We start from the raw sequence: 25,412 nt of genomic DNA, 5'->3' as shown, positions 1-25,412 counted from the left end.
ACCAAACCGCATTATACCCTTTATAGGGGAAACCTTCAAGAATACCCAATCATCTTCTTTGAACGCCAAGTCCCTATGACGAACATCTGAATAGGATTTCTGATGATTTTGAGTAGTTTTCAACCGCTCCTTAGATCTTAACTTTTTCAATAGCCTGATGCATGAGGTCTGGCCCTATCAACTCCGCTTCCCTAATCTCGAACCACCAAATGGGAGATCTACATCTCCTACTATATAAAGCCTCGAACAACGCCATCTAAATGCTGGTATGATAACTGTATTTGTAGGCCAACTCTATGAGCGGCAAATGATCACCCCAGCTATCTTTGAAGTCACGAACACAAGCACAAAACATATCCTCAAGCATTTGAATAGTTCGCTCTGCCTGCCCGTCAGTCTGTGGGTGAAAGGCTATACTAAGATTCACATGAGTACCCAAACCTTACTGAAATTTCTTCCAAAAATTAGCCGTGAACTGTGCTCCTCGATCTGAGATAATAGAAACTGGAGTGCCATGCAACCTGACTATTTCCTTGATATACAACGGAGCATACTGTTTTGCTGTGTAGGTAGCCTTAACTGGCAAGAAGTGTGCTGATTTCGTGAGTCGATCCACAATCACCCAAATCAAGTCGAATTTGCGTAGAGTGCGATGTAGCCCTACCACAAAGTCCATATTGATCATCTCCCACTTCCACGTCGGAATCTCTATGTTCTGTGCCAACCCACCAGGCCTTTGGTGTTCGGCCTTCACTTGTTGACAATTTGGACATCTTGCCATAAAGTCTGCTACATTCCTTTTCATATCATTCCACCAATGGACTTTCCTAAGATCATGATACATCTTTGTAGAGCTCGGATACACGGAATACCTAGAAGTGTGAGCCTCGGTCATGATTCTTTCCCGGAGACCATCCACATTTGGAACACATAGACGCCCTTGGTACCTTAGGGTACCATCATCTACGCCAAGATAAAAGGCCATGGTCTTATGTTTATGAATCCCCTCCTTCAGTTGTACCAACAATGGATCATTGAATTGCTTCTACTTGACTTCCACCACAAGCGACGATTCAACTCTATTTTACACAATCATCCCTCCTTCACTAGAGTCTGCAAGACGAACTCCCAAACTAGCAAACTGATGAACCTCCTTGGCCAACGGCCTTTGATATGCCTCCAAGTGAGCCAAACTACCCATAGATTTCCAGCTAAGAGCATCTTCCACAGCATTAGCCTTCCCCGAATGATACAGAATATCGATGTCGTAATCCTTGAGTAACTCTAGCCATCTCCTCCGCCTCAGATTTAATTCCTTTTGTTTGAAGATGTGTTGTAGGCTCTGCATTTCCAAAAAATTTCTTAAACTCCCCAACGCACTGTTCAACCCAAAAAGTCAGAACCGTGGTGAGCTTGCAAGCTGCGAAGAATCTTTACAATCGTCAACACATAAGCCTACTTTGGCAACACGAAACTCCGGTTCTTAGGTAAACTTTTACTGGGCCTTAGATCGGGTTGCGCGCCACAACAGTTGTATATGTAATTCTTGACATTGATAAATTATATTAAAGTAAAATAAGGGAGGATTATAATATTGATTATGATGATATGGAGGGATTGGATTGCGCGCCCCAACAGATTTTATATGTGATTTTGATGTTGACATGGTGAAATAAGGGAGAATTGTATGTGTAGGGTAGGATCGGGTTGCGTGCTACAATGGATTGTGTGTGTTGCATTCATTGTTGTTATTGTGCTGATTTCCAGTGTTGTTAAAAGAGTTTATGAGATCGGTTATTTCGGATTCTCCGTTTACAAGAATTGAGTTCTTTTTCATAAGTTAACTGGCTTATCTTTCCGATTTTCCTTTCCAATTATTATTATTACACTGTGTACAGGTTATTGTAAGTGACCTTCCTTAGCCTCGTCAATTCATCGAGGTTAGGCTCGGCATTTACAGAGTACATGTAGTCGGTTGTACTCATATTATAATTTGCACTTCTTGTGCAGATTTTGGAGTCGGTCCTAGCGGCAGTCAGTAGATTGCTTGGATTCGGTGCTTGACGGAGACTTGAGGTATAGCTGCACAGCGTTTGCAGCCCTGAAGTCCCCTTCTACATTGTTCTAGCTGTTTATTTCGATTCAGACAGTTATGCTTTCATTAAGACTTTTATTTGTAGTATTCTAGACACTCGTATATTCGTGACACCAGTTCTGGGATTTGCTCGTCGTATATCATATTTATCTACTTTATTTCAATTTATTAATCTTATTGGTTTTCATTTGATTTGAATTATTAAAAATGGTTAATGACTACCTCTAACGTTGGCTTGCCTAGCAGGTGAAATGTTAGGCGCCATCACGGTCCCGAGGGTGAGAATTCTGGGTCGTGATAGTTGAGGACTAAAAGCGACAAATGCAATCCAAATAATAACTAGACAGTGAAGATAGAATATGTAATAAAACCATGAATTGTAACACAATAAAAAAAAAGAGATGGTATTCGATGGTCACTCGGGACTTGAGTTCTTTGAGCCTCATCACATAGAGTCGTGAGACTTCCAAAGATAAAATTTCAAATGTAAATAGTGATTGTAGAGATTCTAGAATTTGCTCTTGAATGTACAAATGTTAGTTTTTATAAAAGTGAATCTGGGGTGCCATTTTCTTATGTCATGTTGCCGTTACACTCATTTAATTTGGCTATTTGGATGATTTGTAACGACTGATTTAATGCTGAATCTTGTAATCGTAGAGCAAATGATGAATCCCGGATATATTGGTGTATGTTGACATGCTTTCCTTCTTACTTGTGAACGCTCTAATCATTCATAAACTTTCCGGACATTGGACTTCCTATGCGAGTTTCGAGTTGATCTTCCGAGGAGTCTGTTGTCTATCTCCAATTTTTTGACTTCTCGATTTACACTATGGCTGTTGTGCAAGCTTACTGGACGATCCTGACCACATGTTTTATTTTTTGAATGGTACACATGTTATGTCCCTTTTTACCACTATAATTATATATTAATCAATTTGTTTAATTTTTCTCAACATATAACATATGAGAAATTGTATCTTTACCTTTAGTAGATTAAATGAAATAAATCTACATTTCATGTAAAGAAAAATTAGAGACAACTAATAAAAATTAAACAAAAAACGAACTCTATTTGATTTTGTTTAGTTTGTATGTTTAACGGAATGAATAAGTTATTGTACCAAGTATCATTGCGGTTTGGGCCAATGGCACATGACATGATTTGCTGGCTCCCAAAATATGCTTGTTTCTTTTTTATATTTAACTAAGAAATATAAAAAACAAATATTTGGGATATTTGCTGTGTCTGAAGGGTACTGATGGCCTTACTTGTTACTAGTAGTAAAATTCATCTAATGACATATAGTTCAAACAGAAGTTGTATTTTAATACTTGCAATTGATGGGATATCGGCTAGTATTACTTTCTATTTACTTTTGATAATCAAGGTGGTCGATAGATTCACTAGTTGTTGACTACATGAAACTTCTGCGAATAGAGATGAATCGAATGATCTAAGAGAGAAGAATTATTAATTATTTCAAATATGTACTAGTATAACGATCTGACTAGTAATTTTGAGCTTTAGAATCTCATTCCCTTATTTGAGACTCATTCCATTGTTTGGGACTTTCTGTAGCTTGATTTAATGATTTATGATTTGCGGGGATGGGTGGATTCGGGTTTCGAGAGGTTCAGGAGTGATTTGGAACGCTTGTTCCTAACTAGGGGCTTAAAGCTGAAAAATTGATCAAAGTTAATATTATGGGTAAACGATCCCTGGTTGGTGATTTGAAGGTTCCAATAGGTTCGTATGATAGTTTTAAACTTATATGTATATTTGGTTCAGGTCGGGTGACCCAAGGTTGATTGGGCACTTCTAGTCGAAAGTTGGAATATTGAACTTAAGAAAGTTTTAGATTTTTTGTTTGATGCTTGATTATTAGTTCTGATGTTGTTTTTGGTGTTTTGAGCCTTTGGACAAGTTTGTATCACATATACGGACTTGTTATGATAATTGAACGATGTCTCAGGGGGCTCGAACGAGTTTTAGGGTGGTTTTGGAGTATAATTAGAACAAGTTAAATTTTTTATATCTGGTGCAGTCGCACTTGCGGTGCTATGGTCGCACCTGCGGAAGGGCCTAGGGCTGGCTAGGTTCGTTTTCATGACTCAAAAATCCACCTAATCGTGATAGCACCTAGCCTAACCCACTAGGTAAGCCAAAAAATGGTCAACACGACTAATCAATAAATAAAATAGCTGAGTTTTCATACAATAACCCAAGGATTGGTAGTACAAGTCATGAGCCGCTAAGATTTAAATTTACAAAGCTAGTACGGATATAAATACAACATCTGTTTGGGATATACATAAGCAGATTAAGAACCTAAAACTAACAAGGACTAGTAGTAGCTATATCCCAAAAGTAGGTACATCTTCGATGCTAGCTCCCGTCATCCACAACATCTCAGCTCCATGATTTGCACGCAAGATACAGAAGTGTAGGGTAACGATCCGATAGGTTATTTTGAGTACTAGCCGTTATTTTTATATTTCGAGATCTCTATTAGCTTCATTTGATGTTTCTTGATTTGCGTACATAATCTGTGTTATTTTTTGTTTTATGTAAAAAGTTGAAGAAAATATGATTTTTGGCTTTAAAAATAACTTGAGTTGACTATGGTCAATATTTTGGGTAAATGATCCCGGATCGGTATTTTGACGATTTTGGTAGGTCTGTATTATAATATCGGACTTGGACGTATTTTCGGAATTGAATTCGGAGGTCCCTAGATTGATTTGACTTCTTTTACCGAAAGTTGGCAATTTGAATGTTGGGAAATTTCCTAGGTTTGACCGTGGGTTGACTATATGGCTATCGGGTTTTGATTTTAGTTTTGGGACTTGGAATAGGTCCGTTTTTCTATTGAAACTTGTTTGCAAAATTTGGTGCAATTTGGAGTTGGCTTGATAGGATTCAGACGCTTGGTTATGATTCTGAGGTTCTTGAGTTTTCTTTTTAATTTCATGCGTTTGATGTCCGATTCGTAGTTTTAGATATTATTTTGGTATTTTGATCGCGCGAGTGAGTTCGTATTAATGTTATTACACTTGTGTGCGTGTTTGGTTTGGAGCACTCCGAGAGTCGTCGTGATTTTAGGTATTGTAGGCGCGTTAAGGTTGAGGAGGTCGTTGGCGCTATGCGTAAGATGAACAGGGGCAGGCGAGATCCCGATTGAATTTTGGAGGTATGTCGGCAGAGAGGGCCTGGAGTGGCTGTCCGGGCTGTTCAATGTAATTTTTAAGACGAAGAAGATTCCAGAGGAATGGAGGTGGAGTACGATGATTCCGTTGTACAAGAACAAAGTTGATATCCAGAATTGTAACAGCTATAGGGGTATCAAGCTGCTTAGTCATGCGATGAAAGTGTGGGAGAGGGTGGTGGAAGCGAGGGAGAGGAGGTCAGTGTCTATATCTGAGAACCAATTTGGATTCATGCCGGGTTGTTCAACTACAGAAGCTATTCGTCTTATCCGGAGGTTGGTGGAACAGTACATGGATAGGAGGAAGGATTTGCACATGGTGTTTATTGACCTAGAGAAAGCATACGACAGGATCCCAAGGGAGGTTCTTTGGAGATGCTTGGAGGTAAAATATATCCTAGTAGCTTATAGTAGTGTGATTAAGGACATGTATGATGGAGCCAAGACTCAGGTTATGACAGTAGGAGGAGACTCGGAGCATTTTTCGATAGTTATGGGGTTACACCAAGGATCTGCACTCAGCCCTTTCTTATTTGCTCTTGCAATGGACGCACTGACGCACCATATTCAAGGGGAGGTGCCGTGATGTATGTTATTTGCTGATGATATAGTTCTGATTGATGAGATACGAGGAGGGGTTGACGAGAGGCTGGAGGTTTGGAGACAGACCCTTGAGTCAAAAGGTTTCAAGTTGAGCAGGACTAAGACTGAATACTTGGAGTGCAATTTCAACGATTTTACGGAGGAAATGGACATCGACGTAAGGCTTGATTCACAAGTCATCCCCAAAAAAGGAAGTTTTAAGTACCTTAGGTCAATTATCCATGGGAACGGAGAAATCGACGAGGATATCACACACCGTATAAGGGCAGGTTGGATGAAATGGAGGTTAGCATCTGGCGTTTTGTATGACAAGAAAGTGCCCCCGGGACATAAAGGCAGGTTCTACAAAGCGGTGGTTAGACCGGCCATGTTGAATGGGTTAGAATGTTGGCCAGTTAAGATTTCCTATATTCAGAAGATGAGAGTAGCAGAAGTGAGGATGTTCAGATGGATGTGCGGGCATACGAGGTTGGATAAGATTAGGAATGAAAATATTCGAGCAAGGGTGGGCATGGCTCCCATGGAAGAAAACATGCGGGAAGTAAGGCTTAGATGGTTCGGGCACGTGCAGAGGAGAAGCCTAGATGCCCTAGTTAGGAGGTCCGAGCGGTTGGCTCTGACGAGTATGAGGAGAGGTAGAGGGTGGCCAAAGAAGTATTGGGGAAAGGTGATCAGGAAGGACATGATGCAACTTGAGCTCACCGAGGACATGGCCCTTGATAGGAAGGTATGTAGGGAGAGCATTAGGGTTGAAGGTTAGTAGGTAGTTGAGAGTTTTTCTACACTGTTCTGTGTGTAAGTCTAGTCGGTCAGTGTCATATGTTAGTATGCTAAAGGTACGTGTGGTGCTCGTACTATTTTCTAGGACCTTGTCACTGCATTGCTTATTGATATTGCTTTTCCAGGTATATTTTCTGACTCGTGGCTCGCTGGTACTATCTTTCTGGTTATCTTGTTGTTACTATTCCATTGTCCCATTTCATCTTCTTGTGCCAAGGGTCTATTCGAAAACAGCCTCCCTACCCTCAGGGTAGGGGTAAGGTCTGCGTACACACTACCCTCCCTAGACCCCACTTGTGGGATTATACTGGGTTGTTTTTGTTGTGCGTGTTTGGTTTGGAGCCCGAGGGGCTCGGGTGAGTTTCGAATAGGCTTCAGACCATTTTTGAACTTGTGCAACTGCTGATTTTCTGCTGCAGGTGCGAAGCTTCTCTTGCAATCGCGAAGGGGAAGTTTGGGGCTCGGGCTGGTTGTTCATTGCGAATGCGGATACCGAGTCACGAACGCAAAATGAAATGGTTCCCGTTCGCGAATGCGACAAGCGTCTCGCGAACACGATGTATAAGGGTGACCTAGGGGAGGTAGTTATGGTCTTCATCACGAACGCGACCCTTGGGTCGCGAACACGGGGGCTTGGCTGGAGAATTGCCTTCATGAGCATGACGAAGACTTCGCGAACGCGAAGGCCAGTTGGCCTGTGTGCATCGTGATTCACGTCAGGTGCTTCGCGAACGCGAAGAACACTTGACGCCTTGTTAAATGAAAACTCTAAGTCAGGATTTTTTCATTCTACACCATTTTTGAAAGCTAACGCTCAACCTAGAGACAATTTTGAAGAGATTTTTCATCCCTCCTTCATTGGTTAGTGAATTATAACTTGTTTTGTTATATTTCCATAATCACCAATTGATTTTAACCTTTATTTAGAATTTTCATAGTAGAAATTAGGGATTTGGGTAGAAATTGAAAATTTTGTAAAATTGAGATTTAGAACTCAAATTGAGGTCGGATTTCGAAATAAATCGTATAATCGGACTCGGGGGTGAATGAGTAATCGGGTTTTGGTCCAAATCTTGTGTTTTGACCAAGAGGGCTCGGGGTTGACTTTTACTAATTTCATCAAAGATCGAATCGTTTTCACTCATGGGTAGTTTCTAAAGCTTTTTTTGAATTATTTGATCTATATTTGGCTAGATTTGACCGATTTGGAGGCTAATTCTAAAGGAAAGGCCGTGATTGAGTGTTGATTTGATTGCAGAAAGAGCTAAGCGTTGTGTCTAACCTTGACTTAAGGGAATTAGGACTTGTTGGACTATTTTCTATATGAATTGTGTGGGGAAATGACGTATATGCAAGGTGACAAGTGTATATGGCCGTCATGGGATTTAGCATGCGGGGTTGGGCTATTTAGTTCCATGTTATCTCTTGTATATACTTTAATTGATACATGTTCTTGCATGACATCTGTGCTTTACTTGTTAATTGTTATTTATTTGTTGCTTGCTTTGATTTGTACATTTCTCATCCAATATCTGCTTACCTGCTACATGCTTCTATTTGCATAACTTGTATATTATCGTTGTCTCATGTTCTACTTGCTTTACCGTTCTTATATTATTTGAGGTACTTTATTATGTTATTCCGTTTATGTGAGTCACTTAGCTATTTTAGCATTATTGTTTTGCTAAGGTTTGGGTTTTTGAAGTATTGGTTACCGTTTATTTTGGTAGTTTCTTATTGTTCTGCATGTTTCATTTCCCTTCGTGATGATATAATGGAAATATTGGCGTTGCGTTATTTATGTTGATAAATTAATGTTTTGGTATCAGGTTGTGTGTCACAACGGTATTGAAATGAATTGATATGGTGGGATCGAATTGCACGCCACAACTGTATTGAAATGATATGATATGATATGAAGAACTAAGGACGGAATATGATATGAACAGATAATGATATAGTGGGATCGGGTTGCGCGCCGCAACAAATTTGATGTTTTGTGAGTTGTTTGTGGCTATAAAGATTGTTCTCGGTATTGTGATATGAGATTTGAGATTTTGTTATTCTGGGGCATTTCGATAGTTGATCTATGGGTTCGGTTATTTGACTAACTATTTTATTTCTATTTCTGTTTCTGTTATTATTATTTCGTACAGGTTATTTGTGAGTGACTTTTCATGGACTCGTCACTACTTCGTCGAGGTTAGACTCGACACTTATAGAGTACATGGGGTCGGTTGTACTCATGCTACACTTCTGCACTTCTTGTGCAGATATCGGTGTTGGTCCCAGCGTAGTGTAGAGGAGATCTTGCCCGGACCGGCTATCAGCAGGAGACTTGAGGTAGAGCTCCTGGTGTTCGCATTCCCTGAAGTCCCCTTCCAGTCTGTATTTACCGTTTACCTTATTTTAAATAGTTGTATTTTGTTTAGACTTTATCTGTAGTACTCTAGATGCTCATGTATTCGTGACTCTAGATTTTTGGGATATGTTTAGTTTACGCTACATGGTATTTATCATATCCAATTCAGACTATCACATTTTATTATTATTATTAATGTTTTGATTAAAATTTTTAAAACTAGTTAAGTAATGAGCTACCATTGGCTTGCCTAGAAAGTGTAATATTAGGTGCCATCACGGCCCCGAGGTTGGGATTCCAGATCGTGACAAGTTGGTACCAGAGCACTAGGTTGCCTAGGTCTCACGAGTCATGAGCAATCTTAGTAGAGTCTAGAGGATCGGTAGGGAGACGTCTGTACTTATCTTCTAGATGCTACAGAGCTTTAGGAAAATTTCACTTCTTTCATTATCTATCGTGCGACTTCATTCTATTACTGAAGTTTGAACTATTCTATTCTTTCTTTCTTGCATATGGTGAGAACATGCACAACATGGATGCCGGGAAGGAGCCACAGCCACCTGTTGCAGCCACTACAAAGGGTAGAGGCTGTGGCCGAGGTAGAGGCAAAGCTCAGCCTAGAGCACGTGCAGCAGCACCCATTGAAGAGACGTAGATCAAGCATGAGGAGGAGATCCCTGTTCAGACTACACTAGTTGGACCCTCTCATTCCCCGGAGGGATTCTTTGCTACTCCCGTACTTCAAAATGCCCTAGTCCGCTTAGTGGGACTTATGGAGAGTGTGGCCCAGGCCAGAGTATTTCCAATAGAACCAGCTGTCTCTCAGGCTGGGGAAGGAGCTCAGACTCCCACCACTTACACTCCGGAGCAGATGGCTCCCATGTACCAGACTCTGGCGGTTCCAGCAATTAGAGTAGTTCACCCAGTTATTGCTACACAGACCGGGGAGAAGCCCGCGATGTCTTCTGAGGGATTGATGAGGTTGGATAAGTTCACCAAACTCTTTCCTATTCATTTTTGTGGTACACCTTCTGAGGACCCACATGATTATTTGGACCATTTCCACGAGGTGTTGCACAACATGGGTATTGTGGAGTCCAATGGAGTCGACTTCGTAGTGTTTCATATGACCGGTTCTGCCAAGATGTGGTGGTATGATTATGAGCGAGGCAGACTAGCAGGTTCACCGCCACTCACTTGGGATCAGGTTTTCACAACTATTTTTGGAGAAGTTCATTCCTTTTATTCTGAGAGAGGAGTATCATTGGCAGTTTGAGCGCCTTCAGTAGGGTAGCATGACTGTTACCTAGTGTGAGACTAGATTCATGGATTTAGCTCGCCATGCAATCGTATTGCTTCCTACTGAGAGGGAGAGAGTGAGGAGATTCATTGATGGTCTTACTTTAAGTATTAGGATACAGATGGCCAAGGAGACCGGGGATGATATTTCTTTCTAGCGGGCATTAGAGATTGCTAGATGGATCGAGATGATTCATGGTCAGAGTAGGGAGGCGGTCTTTAAGAAGAGGCCTCGTCATTTTGGTGGCTTCAGTGGTGCCTCATCTGGAGGTAGAGGTTCCTTTGGTAGAGGCTATCCTCCCAAGCCGATTCAGTCATCACTTCAGGTAGTACACGGTGCCTTGGGCAGTCGTGGTTCTTATGGGTCTCGTCCTGAGAAGCAAACATTCAGTACACCTTCAGCTCCCATCAGTGCCCCATTGATTCAGAGCTATCATAGTGGTTGTCTGGGCCATCAGGGTCAGTCTCATCTTCAAGAACCACAGTAACCGAGAGAGTTCTTTGAGTGTGGAGGTACGGGTCATATAAGGAGGTATTGTCCCAGACTTCAGAGCAGTGTGCCTCAACAGGGTTCTTGTGCCATAATTCCGGCACAGGTTTCTCTACCGCCCGTTCGGCTAGCTAGAGGTGAGGGTCAGACAGCTAGAGGTGGTGGTTAGGCCGTTAGAGTAGAGGCCAGATAGTTAGAGGTCGTCCGAGAGGCGGATGTCAGAGTTATGGGGCCCAACCCCATTTCTATGTATTCCCAACTAGACAGGTATTGTTCAGGTTTGCCAAGAGATGCCTTAGTTTTATTTGATCTGGGATCTATTTATTCATACATGTCCTTCTATTTTGCTTCATATCAGATTATGCCTTGTGATTCCTTGAGTGCTCCTCTTTATGTGTCCATGCATGTGAGAGACTCTATTGTGGTAGATTTTGTTTATCGCTCGTGTGTGGTTTCTATTGGGAGCTATGAGACTAGGGTAGATCTTCTACTTCTTAATATGGTGGACTTTGATGTTATCTTGGGCATGGATTGGTTGTCGCCTTATCACACTATTTTGGACTATCACGCCAAGACCGTAACCTTAGCCATCCTAGGGTTTCCTTGATTAGAGTGGAAAGGGACTCCTGGCCATTATACTAGCAGGGTTATATCTTATGTGAAGGCTCGGCATATGGTCAAGAAGGGATTTATAGCATATTTGGCCTATATCCGTGATCCTAGTGCAGAGGTTCCTCCCATTGATTCAGTATCAGTCGTGCGTGAGTTTCCAGAGGTGTTTCCTACTGATTTGCCCGGGATGCCACCCGATAGAGATATTGATTTTTGCATTGATCTAGTTCTGGACACTCAGCCCATTTCTACCTCATCATATCGTATGGCCCCATTGGAGTTAAAGGAATTGAAGGAGCAGTTGCAGAGCATTTGCAGGATTTGCTTGATAAGGGATTCATTAGATGTAACGATCCGACCGGTCATTTTGAGTAATTGCATCTAGTTCGGCAGATTGAGGTCATGAGTAACTTCACATAGTGTATTATGACTGTGTGCATCGTCGGCTCTGACTTTTGAGTGGTCCAAAGTGATTTTAAAGGGTGACTCTCATTTGAGAAGCTTGAAGTTGAAAGAATTGACCAAGTTTGACTTTTGAGTATTTGACATCAGATCAGAGTTTTGATGGTTCCGGTAGGTCTGGATGGTGATTTTGGACTTGGGCGTATGCTCTAGAAAGTTTCAGCACCATTTGGCGGAAGTTGGCAATTTAAAGGCTTGGAATTTTTCTAAGTTTGACCATGGTTTTCCTTTAAGGATATCGGGTTCGGATTTTGGTTTCGGGACTTGGAATATGTCTGTTTTGTCATCTGGGACTTGCCAGCAAAATTTGGCGTCATTTGGAGTTGATTTGACATGGTTCAGACGTGTGATTGAAATTCTAGAAGTTCTTGAAGTTCATTGTGATTTTCATGCATTTTGGCATCCGATTCCTGATTCTGGAGGTTATTTTTGTGTTTTGATCGAGCGGGCGAGTTCGTGTTATATTTTTAGACTTGTGTGGGTGTTTGGTTTGGAGCCTCGGGGGCTCAGGTGAGTTTCAGATTGGTTTTGTAGAATTTGGAGTGCTGGTGCTGGTTCTATCGCAATTGCGATGATTCTGTCACAAATGCGGAAACTACATTTGCAAGGTAATCCTCACTTTTGCGAACCTGGGCTGCTGGGGAATGGACTTCGCATTTGCGAATGTAGGCGGCTCGCTTTTGCGAGGTGCTGCTGGGTGGAACAGTCTTCGTATTTGCGAAGTTTAGTGTCGCAAATGCGACTTTAGAAGGCCTAGTTGGGGTCGCTTTTCCAATCCTTTATCCGCAATTGCAAGGGTAGCATTTGCGTACCCCAGGTCGCAAATGCGACATCTGCAGCTTATTTATAGCTGAGTATTCCGAGACTTAGCTTCATTTTATCATATTTTGAAACCTAGACTCGGTGGGAGGCGATGTTGTGGAGATATTTTCATACCAAATTATTGGGTAAGTGATTTTGATACATTTTCAATTATATTTCATGACTATATATTATATTTAATATCAAATTCATGGGAATCTAAGAGGGAATTTGGGGATTTTCGTCAAAGTTTTGAAAAATGAAAATTTGAGATTTGAGAGTCGGATTGGACTCGAATTTGAAAACAAAACACATACATGGCTCGTAGGGTTATGGGTAGTCAAGACCTACCCTTGGACCCGGTGTTTGACTGGGTGGGCCCAAGGTTGATTTTTGTTGACTTTTTGGAAATTGTATAAATATCATAGCTTTGTTAATTCAAATTATTTTATCTTGCATTGTTTAATGTATTTAAGTCGTCTTTGGCTAGATTGAGCGGAGTGGAGGTGCATTTGTAATTGGGTTCCAAATTCTACTCGTCACCTTATTGTTGTGTAATTTACTTAAAAGTTGTTATCACATTTTATTTTAACAAACTCTATATTTAACTCGTTAAATTTAACTGATGTTTTACTTTGTTTAAATATGACATTTTTACTTTTCCTCATTTATTTCTAAACTAAGTTCATCTGATAATCTATTTGCACAACCTCTCCTTTATTTTACTTTATTTAAATCTTTAAATAAATTTAATATCTCATTTGGCGCATTACTCCATTCACGTTTGAAATTTGTATTTTATTGTGTTTAAATTTATCCCTCGATCATCTTTAATTGATATTTGGCACGGGTCCGATGTGCATGGTAGCACGTGGATTTTACCATGCGAAAGTGATTTGCAAAATGTAGGCATGAGATGCCATACGTGTATGATTTGGAAGTTGTAAATTATGATATGAGATTACGAGGAGTGGTACCTTAGGTAATTGTTGTTGTAATTCGTGGATTAGGAACGATTTGATTGATTGAGTTTTCATCGGTTCTCCTTACTTGAATTCATTCATATTTCATTTGTATTCTAACTATGTTGTAGCTTTATTACCTGATTGTTTCTTGTTGCCATTCGTGCTTCCATTATTTTCACCGTTGATTGTAAATTTGTGATCCTTCTGTTGTTGGTCTTACATTGATGATCTTTCTATTGTCAGCTTTATGTTATATCCTGCACAGGTTTACATGTCTGGTAGGTGTCTTGACCTGGCCTCGCCACTACTCTACCGAGGTTAGGCTTGATACTTACTGGGTACCGCTATGGTGTACTCATGCTGCGCTTCTGCATATTTTTGTGCATATCTAGGTACTTCTGATCGAGTTGGTTTGAGACTTAAGTCTGCACGGCTGGAGACTTCAAGGTATATCTGCTGGATGTTCGTAGGTCCCGAAGTCACCTTCTGTTGTATTTTATTTCCATTGTCTACTATTATTCTGGGATAGTGATGTACTTGTTATTTCTAGTTTCTCTTAAAAAAGCTTATGACTTGTACTACCGATTTTTGGGTTATGTAACTGATGTTGGTTCAACTATGTTGTCACAGATATTATTTAATGTATTGCAGTTAAGTTAGTTAAATTCCATTAATAATTAGCATGTGTTAGTCTTACATAGTCTTAAAGACTAGGTGCCATCACGACATCCTAAGGTGGGAAATTGGGGTCGTGACATTAGACCTAGTGTCTCGCCTTGGGGTGCACCAGTGTTGTTTGTGAAGAAGAAGTATGTAACGATGAAGATTTGTATAGACTATCGACAGTTGAAAAAAGTCACTATCAAGAAAAAGTATCCTTTGCCGATGATTGATGAATTATTTGATCAGCTTCAGGGAGCCAATATGTTTTCCAAGATTGATTTGAGGTCTGGCTACCATCAGTGTTGCCTACAGGTTCAGAACCTTACACTGTGTATTGTGATGCATCGCGTATTGGGATTGGCGCGATATTGATACAGGATGGTAGGGTGATTGCCTACGCATATTGGAAATTGAAGGTTCATGAGAAGAATTACCTTGTTCATGATCTAGAGTTGGCAACCATTATTCACGCACTGAAGATTTGGAGGCACTATCTATACGACGTTCATTGTGAGGTCTATACCGACCATCAGAGTCTCCAACACCTGTTCAAGCAGAAAGACCTTAATTTGCGGCAGCGGAGATGGTTAAAGTTATTGAAAAACTATGATATGGTGTAGAATGAAGAAAGACATCATTGCTTATGCATCTCGGTGTTTGAATTGTCAACAGTTGAAGTATGAACATCAGAAACCGGGTGGATTGACTAAGATATTGGAGATACCAAAGTGGAAGTGGGAGCGCATCACTATAGATTTTGTGGTAGGATTGCCACGGACCTTGAAGAAATATTATGCAGTCTAGGTTATTATGGACCAGTTGACTAAGTCCGCACACTTCATTCTAATGGCGACTTCCTATTCTTCATAGGGGTTGGCTCAGATTTACATTTAGGAGATTATCCGCCTGCACGGTATGCCCATTTCTATCATTTTTGGCCGAGGCACGCAGTTTACATCGCATTTTTGGGGAGCCATGCAGTGTGAGTTGGGAACACGGGTTGAGCTGAGCACATCGTTTCATCCTCAGACGGATGGACAATCCGAGCAACCATTCAGATCTAGGAGGACATGTTACATGCTTGTGTTATGGATTTTAGAGGTTCATGGGACCAATTCTTACCTCTTGCAGAGTTCGCCTACAACAACAGTTACCAGTTTAATATTCAGATGGGGCCGTGTGAGGCCTTGTATGAGAGGCGATGTCCTTCGCCGATTGGTTAGTTTGAGCCGGGAAAGGTTAGGTTGTTCGACACTGATTTGGTCTGTGATGCTATGGAAAAGGTTTAGGTGATTCAGGAATGACTTCGTACAACTCAGTGTAGACAGAAGAGTTATGAGGATTAGAAGGTTCGGGATGTAGCTTATATGGTGGGTGAGAAGGTTCTTCTCCGAGTGTTGCCTATGAAGGGCATGATGTAGTTTGGGACGAAGGGAAAGTTGAGCCCGAGGTTTATTGGGCCATTTGAGATCTTTGAGAGAGTTAGGGAGGTTTCCTACAGGCTTGCATTGCCTCTTAGCCTATCGGGAGTACATCTGGTATTCCATGTTTTCATGCTTCAGAAATTCCATGAAGACAACTCGCATGTTTTTGGATTTCAGCACGGTTCAACTTGATGAGAATTTGGTCTATGAGGAGGAGCCGGTGGCCATTCTAGCCCGACAGGTTTGAAAGTTGATGTTTAGGAGTATTCCTTCTATGAAAGTGCAATGGAGAGGTCAGCTGATCGAGCCAGCTACGTGAGAGTCCGAGTCCGATATGCAGAGTAGATACCCACACCTTTTCACCGACCCATGTAGCTTTCTATGTCCGTTTGAGGACAAACATTTCTTTTATAGGTGGAGAATGTGATGACCCGATATGTCGTTTTGAGTATTAGCCCTTATTTTTGTGTTTCGATACCTCTATTAGCTTCATTTAATGTTTCTTGATTTGCGTGCGCATCCTGTGTTGTTTTCCAGAAAGTTTTTACGTAAAAAGTTGAAGAAAATATGATTTTTGGCTTTAAAAATAACTTAAAGTAGACTACGGTCAAGGTTTTGGGTAAACGACCCCGAATAGGTTTTTTGATGATTTTGGTAGGTCCGTATTGTGATTTTGGACTTGGTCGCATGCCCTGAATTGAATTCGGAGGTCCCTAGGTTGATTTAACTTGTTTACCAAAAGTTAGCAATTTGAATATTGAGAAATTTCCTAGGTTTAATCGGGTTCGGATTTTGGTTTTGGACTTGGAATAGGTCTGTTTTGCTATTTGAAACTTGTCTGCAAAATTTGGTGCAATTTGGAGTTGGTTTGATATGATTCGGATGCTTGGTTGTGATTCTAGATGTTCTTGAGTTTTCATTTGAATTTCATACGTTTTGATGTCTGATTCGTAGTTCTAGATATTATTTTTGTATTTTGATCATACGAGCGAGTTTGTATGATGTTATTACACTTGTGTGCATGTTTGGTTTGGAGCCCGAGGGGCTCGGGTGAGTTTCAGATAGGCTTCGGGCCATTTTAGAACTTGCGCAACTGTTGGTTTTCTGCTGCTGGTGTCCAGTGCTTCGCAATCTTGAAGGGGAAGTTTGGGGCTGGGACTGATTGTTCATGGCGAACACGGAGACCGGGTCGCGAACGTGAAGAGAAGGAGGGCTTGCCCTTCGCAAATGCGATGCTTTGGGGTGACCTCGGGGAGGTAGCTGTGGTCTTCATCGCGAACGCGAAGACCATTGGCCTGTGTGCATCGCGATCGCGTCAAGTGCTTTTCAAAAGCGAAGAACACCTGAGGTCCAATTAAATGAAAACTCTAACTCGAGATTTTGTCATTCTACACCATTTTTAAAAGCTAGAGCTCGGCCTAGAGGCGATTTTGAAGAGAGTTTTTATCCCTACTTCATTGGTTAGTGAATTTTAACTTATTTTGTTATATTTTCATAACCGCCCATTGATTTTAACCATTAATCTAGGATTTTCATGGTAGAAATTAGAGCTTTGGGTAGAAATTGTGAATTTTGTAAAATGGAGATTTAGACCTCAAATTGAGGTTAGATTTCGAATCAAATCACATAACCAGGCTCGGGGGTGAACGGGTAATCGCGTTTTGGTCAGAATCTCGGATTTTGACCAAGCGACCCGGGGGTTGACTTTTTCCAATTTCATCAAAGATAAAACAATTTTACTCGTGGGTAGTTTCTAAAGCTTATTTAAATTATTTGAACTATATTTGGATAGATTTGACTGGTTTGGAGGCTAATTCTAAAGGAAATGCTGTAGTTGAGTGTTGATTTAATTGCAAAAAGAGGTAAGTATTGTGTCTAATCTTGACTTGAGAGAATTAGGACTTGTTGGACTGTTTGCTATATGAATTGTTTAGGGAAACGATATATATGCGAGGTGAAAAGTGTATATGCGCCGTCATGGGATTTAGTATGCGGGGTTGGGCTATTTATTTCCATGTTTTCATTTATTTTATGTTATATCTTGTATATGCTTTCATTGTTACATGTTCTTACATGACATCTATGATTTACTTGTTAATTGTTATTTAATTATTACTTGCTTTTATTTGTACATTTCTCACCCAATATCTGCTTACCTGGTACATGCTTCTATTTGCATAACTTGTATATTATCGTTGTCTCATGTTCTACTTGATTTTTATCATTCTTATATTATTTGAGGTACTATATTATGCTATTCCGCTTATGTGATTCATTTAGCTATTTCAGTATTATTGTTTTGCCAAGGTTTGGGTTTTTTAAGTATTGGTTATTCTCCGTTTGTTTTGGTAGTTTCTTATTGTTCCACATGTTTCATTTCCCTTCGTGATGATATTACAGAAATAATGGTGTTGAGTTGTTAATGTAGATAAATTGATGTTGAGGGATCGGGTTGCAGGTCGAAATGATATTGAAATAAATTGATATGGTGGGATCCGGTTGCACGCCGCAACGGTATTGAAATGATATGAAGAAATAAGGATAGAATATAATATGAACAGATGATGATATGGTGGGATCGAGTTTTGCTCCACAACGGATTTGATGTGTTGTAAGTTGTTTGTGGCTGTAGATATTGTTCTCGGTATCGTGATATGAGATTTGAGATTTTGTTATGCTGGGCCCTTCGGTAGTTGACCTACGGGTCCGGTTATTTGACTTTGCTGTTTTATTTCTATTTCTATATCTGTTATTATTATTATTTCGTACAGGTTATATATGAGTGACTTGCCATAGTCTCGTCACTAGTTCGTCGAGATTAGGCTTGGCACTTACAGAATACTTAGGGTTGGTTGTACTCAGGGATAATTTTCTGGGGATTAACTTGGGAATTTTCTTGGGGTTTTGCTTATTTGAAAACTTACATGGGCATTTTATTAATGTAATTTTTGCTACAAACTTGTTTTTGGTGATATAGTTGGGGATTTTCTTACCTTAAAATTTATCTGATATTTTGATTAGGGATTTTTGTTCTCGGGATTTAGATAGAAATTTTATTATTGTTGATTTAATTGGATATCTAATATTTGAGAGTTTACCTGAGGAATATATGAATACATATTTAAGTTTGAATTTCTTTAAATACTTTAAAAATATTATTTGAAATTTAAAAAAAATATAATTTATTAATTTTAAAATTATATTTTCTAAAAGCTACAAAAACTTGATATGTTAAACACATCCTTTACTATTGATCTTATCTATTATATATTTATCGATTGTGTAGGTAAATATAGTTAAAAGACAACTTTATATAATACTAATAATGTATATATTTCATATTGAACATTACAAGTCATTAAGCATAATATAGCCCGTCATTAATTTTTTGAACAAATTCTATAACAAAATAATTATCATAAATTTAATTATTTTAAGAATTAAAATTTTAATATGGTTGATATAAAAGGATATAACAAAACTAAAGATACGACTACATCTAGCATTTTCAGCTAATATCATCATAAAGTATATTGACTTGTGCATAAATGCACAATTTAAGTTTAATTTCTAAGCATAAAAAAATGTTACATTTTAAAAAAAAGTAACTAACTTTTATTAACTTTTTATGTATGTATGTATGTATGTATGTATGTATGTATGTATGTATGTATGTATGTATGTATGTATGTCAATTTTTCACGTGTATTTAAAATGATAAAATTTAATTATAATATGTATAAAATGATATTAGTTTGTAAATGTTAGTATTGAAACTTAGCTAGCGTTTGGGCATAGATTCTCAAATTTATTTTGAAAAATCTGATTTGGGTGAAGTTTGGTTTGAAGATGAAAATGTGTTTGGACATCAGTTTTCAAAACATATTTCACTTTTTGTTTTTTGAAAAAATATGAAACATGACTTATACCCACAAGTTCTAAAAATTATCATAAATATCCAACAATATCTATCTTGATTATATAATACTCTTTTTAACATCATCTACTTTTTAATATAATTCAAGTGTTTATATAGTTCTACTTTTTAACATCATCTATCTTGATTAACTTCTTATATTATTAAAATAAATTAATCTTGTATACGTTAGGATTAACGAAACAATGCTTGCCAATTATCATGGATAGCAATTATTGTTAGTTGATGTATTTTTTGATGTATTTTTTTATATGAAAAAGGAAATTAATGTGGTAGACCAAGAATATAAATAAACTTTTAAAGAAAATAACTAAGAATATTTTTAAATTAAAAGAAATATAATTATAATTTAATTCACTTTATTTTACTTCTAAATAATTGATTATGAAATATCTAATTAATGCATCCTTTTTCAAAAAACACAAGAAGAGGAGAGAAACATAAAAATAGTAGTATGTTGGGAGAGAAATTACCGTGGGGACATCATTGTCCCATATCGCACAAGAGATGTGTGAGATTCTCCACTTTATAAGCTCAACATGTTGGTGCGTCCAGTCGTGAACTGGTAATGAGCTTCGATGGTAGAAGCCTCTTGGTGTAAGTGATAAACTTGTATTTAAGTTAAGATAAGAAAATTAGAAAATATAAAAAGGAGGGGGTGGTTGCAAATATGTTTAGAAAATTAATAATTAATAATAGTTAATGAGAAAGAGTAATTACTAAATAAACATCCGCAAGTAATTTACATGCAGATTTAAAATCCTAGGTAATTACACACGGATATAAAATTCGCTGGTAATAGTTACCCACAAAGATTTTTTCATCGGATTTCGGAAGGCAAAATCCGCATAAAACTTAATTTCCTGCGAATATTTCTATATAATCCCCATAAAAATCTCCATGTAATACATAATTTTCTTGTAGTGAACTCTCCCAAAACCTGAGTGTCACAACTAGTCACAAGCATCTAATAATAGTACAAGATCTCAACCGAATATAAAATCTGTCCGAAAATAACAAAGATACAAAGACAAATATAAAGAGTAGGGAAGGGAGACTCCATGTGCTGCGGATCAGATCAAGTAAGCAGCTCACCACGGAGTCTCCTAAAAGCACTCCTACTCTGCTGGATGAATACCTCCAAAACCAATCTCAGAACCTACACAATATGTGCAGAAGTATAGTATGAGTACAAAACCACGATTCTCAATAAGTATCAAGTCTAACCTAGAAAAAGTAGTGGCGAGAGGTCAATCGCCGGACCTACTAACAGCTCAATAATCATAAGAGGCATAAACAACATATGGAATAAAGCTTGATATTATCAATCAAATCAACCAATAGAAGCACAATAAGCTGGTATATAAACATGCTTTACAAACATGAGATATCACACAATATCAGATATCTCCAATCTTTGACAATCATGATATGAGTCAATTAACAGTCATATAAAAACAAGAGTCACTGCACGAGTCTAAGCTACCAATGCACCCTCACTGCACCCTTATTTGGGACTTCCTGTAGGTTGATTTAATAATTTATGATTTGCGGGGATAGGTGGTTGATTTCGAGAGGGTCGAGAGTGATTTGGAACACTTGTTCCTAACTAGGGGCTTAAAGTTGGAAAAATTTATCAAAGTATATATTATGGATAAACGATCCCTGGTTGGTGATTTTGAAGGTTATAATAGGTACGTATGATAGTTTTGGACTTGTACATATATTTGGTTCGGGTTGTGCGACCCAAGGTTGATTCGGCACTTCCAGTCAAAAGTTGGAATGTTAAACTTAAGAAAGTTTCAGATTTTTAGTTTGATACTTGGTTCTTGGTTTTGATGTTATTTTTAGTGTTTTGAGCCTTTGGACAAGTTTGTATCTGGTATACAGACTTGTTATGATGATCGAACGAGGTCTCGGGGGAATCGAACGAGTTTCAGGGTGGTTTTGGAGTATTTTTTTAGAACAAGTTAAATTGTTTTGATGTCCGGTGCAGCCGCACCTCAAAAATCCACCTAATCATGATAGCACCTAACCCAGCCTGCTAGGTAAGCCAAACAATGGTCAACACAACTAATCAATAAATAAAATAGACAAGTTTCCATATATTAACCCAAGTATTGGTAGTACACGTCATAAGCCGCTAAGATTTAGATTTACAAAGCTGGTAGGAATATAAATACAACATTTATTTGGGATATACATATTCAATGCTAGCTCCCGCCATCCTCAACATCTCAGCTCCATGAAATGCACGCAAGGTGCAGAAGTGTAGTATGGGTACAACCGACCCCATGTACTCAGCAGGTATCATAACTAACCTCGGCGAGGTAATAGTGAAAAAAACTATTAATGATACTATCTAATAACTTGGTCAATTTACATATCTCACAAATACACAGCAAAAAAAGGTTATCAAGTCATTAATCACAGATAAAGCCTCCTCGGTGCCCAAAGATAACGTAACATGCTCTTTTTCAGTTAACAATCCATAATACAGGGAAGATATGCGTCCAATATCATTAAATCATCAAACCTGCATATGAAGAAGATATGCACGATTAGACAAGTCTAGTCATATAGATTCATATATAGAGAAGATATGCACCGTGTATCATCTCATCAATTAAGGTGGCATATAGATAAGATATACATAAAGACATGTATACACCCCGAAGCTAGAAAATAGAGAAGAGATGCAGCAAAAACATGTATACATCTAAGGAAATTGCAAGTAGAGAAGAAATACAATAACCAAAACAAACACTAGCCAGTTTTCCTCATACCGCTTGTATACCATCAAGAGAGAAACATGAGAGGGTGATCCTAGGGGGATGGATCCTTATCCACACACTACAGGAACAACTCACATGCAATATATAACCACCGCATGGACTACTCACGCACTATCAACCAATCCATGTCACATAGAAAGCATATACAGAATACATGTACATAAATAATGGATATCAAATTGCATACTCATAGATTGATATAAGTGACATGCTAAGGTGCAGGCATGTGTGAAGTGTACAACCATGGTTCAAACCAGGCAATTATTCTACAAGAATAGCAATTAAAATATTTGGATAGGAGATCAACCAACAATAATCTCTAACCATGATTCAATTATCTCACAGGGAGTACAATATAAGAAACATGGTAACATGAAGCTTAGCAATCAACTCAAGGTGTATAATAGCCTAATTACTACCCCGAGAATGGATAATAAGTGCAAAAGTAAAGAGAAGGAATATAAAAATGATATGACCAAGTCTGACTCAAACTGCCTACGTATCCAAATAAAATAAGGTCAAAACGTAGTTCAATTACAACAAGTGACTGAATCCGACGTGAATTGCCTATGTATTCCTACCGAGGAAAATTAAGTCATGGCATAGTTCTGAGTACATGGAAATGATTTTTGGATTTTCTATTACAAATGGGACCGGACCCTACGTGGGTTGCCTACGTATCCCACCAATGGGAAGTCAGGTCGAGCGTAGTTTTGTGTACACAAAAACCTAACTTAATGGTCTTCAAATATAGTACTTCTTGATTGCGTCTGAATTGATAGGCTTCGTGCTCACCCTGTCATCCATTTCTGCTAAGATCAATGCTCCTCCTAAAAGTACCCGATGGATCATATAAGCACCCTGTCAATTTAGCACGAACTTTCCTTTAGCATAATCTTGTTGGGGAAATAACTTCTTTAACACCAACTGACCTGGTGCAATTGCCGAGGTTTTACTTTCTTGTTTAACGCCTTGGTCATCCTATTCTGATAAAGCTGACCATGACAAACTGCGTCCATTCTCTTCTCATCAATAAGCATCAATTGTTCCTGCCTGATGCGTATCCATTCTGCATCATCTAGCTTAGATTCCTGAATTCAAGGAAGGTATTTTTTCTTCTACGAGTATTATAACTTTCATACCATACACCAACATGTGTGGAATTGCTCCAGATATGTTCTCACTGTAATGTGATAGCCAAGTAGTGCAAATGATAGCTTCTCATGCCATTGCCTGTGGTTATCTACTATATTTCGTAAGATCCTCTTGATATTTTTGTTGGCTGCTTCGACTACGCTATTCATCTGTGGTCTATAGGTTGTGGAGTTGCGATGGACAATTCTGAACTTCTCGTAGATTTCCCTTATGAGGTCTCTATTGAGGTTGGATGCATTGTTGGTTATAAGTGACTCTGGGATCCCGAGTCGGCAGACTATGTAGTTACAGACAAAATCTGCTACCACTTTCTTTGTAATGGCCTTATGCGTTGAAGCTTCAACCCATTAAGTGAAGTAATAAATAGCCACCAAGATGAAACAATGCCCGTTTGATGTGGCCGGTTCTATGGCTCCAATCATATCCATGCCCTAGGCGGTGAACGGCCAAGGAGAACTCATCACATTTAGCTCATTTTGTAAAACTCGAATGAAATCCTCGTGAACCTAACACTGATGACATTTATGCACGTAGCAAATGTTATATTCTTCCATAGTCATCCAAAAATATCCTACCCTCAGAATTATCTTGGCTAAGGTGAAACCATTCATGTGAGGTCTGCATGTCCCTGCATATATTTCGTCCAACAACTTTGTTGCTTCTGCAGCGTCCACACATCTTAACAGACCCAAGTATGGGGTCCTCCTGTATATGACTTCCCCGTTAAGTAAAACGTAGTTTTCCAGTCTTTGTAGTGCCCGCTTTTGACCATCAGTAGCACTCTATGGTACTCTCTTTTCACAAGAAACCTTTTGATATAATAATACCAAGCTCCCCATATGGTTCTTCATCTACATGAAAGAAATATGAATGTTGGTCTTGAATTTCTACCTCAATGGGGTCAATGTAATTCTTATATGGATGTTGAATCATGGATAATAATGTTGCAAGAGCGTCGGCGAATTCATTTTGGATTCTGGGAACATGCCCTTATTCGATCTTGTCAAACTTCTTACACAATTCCTTCACACAGTGCATGTACAGAAGAATATTGACATTCTTGGTAGTCCATTATCCCTGGACATGATGGATCAACATATTAGAATCTCCTATATCTAAAAGTTCTTAGAGGTTCATATCAACCGCCATCCGGATTCCAAGGATACACGCTTCGTATTCTACCAAATTATTTGTACATGGAAACCTTATCTTGGCCGAAATTGGGTTATGTTGCCCTAATTCCAAGATTGTCCCGATCCTTACTCCCTTGAAGTTTGCAGTTCCATCGAAGAACATCCTCCATCCTGCGTAAGGTTCCGAAATATCCTCTCATGTGAATAGTACTTCTTCATCTGAAAAAGGTAGTAAGTGGCATGTATTCTTTATCCACTAGGTTTTTTACAAGGTGATCTGTAACACTCTGTAAATCTGAATTAGTTGTGGATGCATTAAATGAGTATTAATGTAAAGTCCTATCGGGATGAGTATGGGTGAAAACCATTATTTTGGGATCAAGACCGATAGTGAGGTGCATACAATTCGATATAATCGACTAAGTTTATGGAAGGTATGTCTTATAGTCTTAGATAGTGCAAGGCCATGAAAATTCATAGACAGTGTAAGGCCATAAAAACTCACGGTCATAGACAGTGCAAGGCACTGTTCAGGGCATCAACCTCAGCACCCCAGACAGTGCAAGGCACTGTAGTTTTGGTGCCTTGCACAGTAATTTTGGCGCCTCTGACGATGCCTCGCAC

The 25,412-nt window shown here is 39.0% G+C and overlaps 1 protein-coding gene across 1 annotated transcript; it reads left to right on the top strand.

Moving 5' to 3' along the window:
* Nucleotides 1–5,464: 5,464 nt before the first annotated feature.
* LOC142177124 (uncharacterized) lies at nt 5,465–9,707 on the top strand. The gene is made up of 4 exons (XM_075245589.1): nt 5,465–5,884; nt 6,326–6,665; nt 6,816–6,940; nt 9,534–9,707. The coding sequence occupies exons 1-4, from the start codon at nt 5,465–5,467 to the stop codon at nt 9,705–9,707; spliced, it is 1,059 nt and encodes a 352-aa protein (XP_075101690.1).
* The last annotated feature ends 15,705 nt before the right edge of the window (nt 9,708–25,412 follow it).

The sequence above is a fragment of the Nicotiana tabacum genome, chromosome 23 (genome assembly GCF_000715075.1).
Source record: "Nicotiana tabacum cultivar K326 chromosome 23, ASM71507v2, whole genome shotgun sequence".
Classification (NCBI taxonomy): domain Eukaryota; kingdom Viridiplantae; phylum Streptophyta; class Magnoliopsida; order Solanales; family Solanaceae; genus Nicotiana; species Nicotiana tabacum.
The sequence above is the reverse complement of the archived record's forward strand: the minus strand, read 5'-3'. Positions and strand labels throughout refer to the sequence as shown.

Excerpts from the sequence above, each read along its gene's own strand:
- LOC142177124 (XM_075245589.1), top strand. The coding sequence starts at position 5,465 with ATGAAAGTGTGGGAGAGGGTGGTGGAAGCGAGGGAGAGGAGGTCAGTG. Across the intron at positions 5,885-6,325 it reads CGCACCATATTCAAGGGGAG|AAGATGAGAGTAGCAGAAGT; the intron begins GTGCCGTGATGT and ends TCCTATATTCAG. Across the intron at positions 6,941-9,533 it reads ACAGCCTCCCTACCCTCAGG|TTTGAACTATTCTATTCTTT; the intron begins GTAGGGGTAAGG and ends CTATTACTGAAG.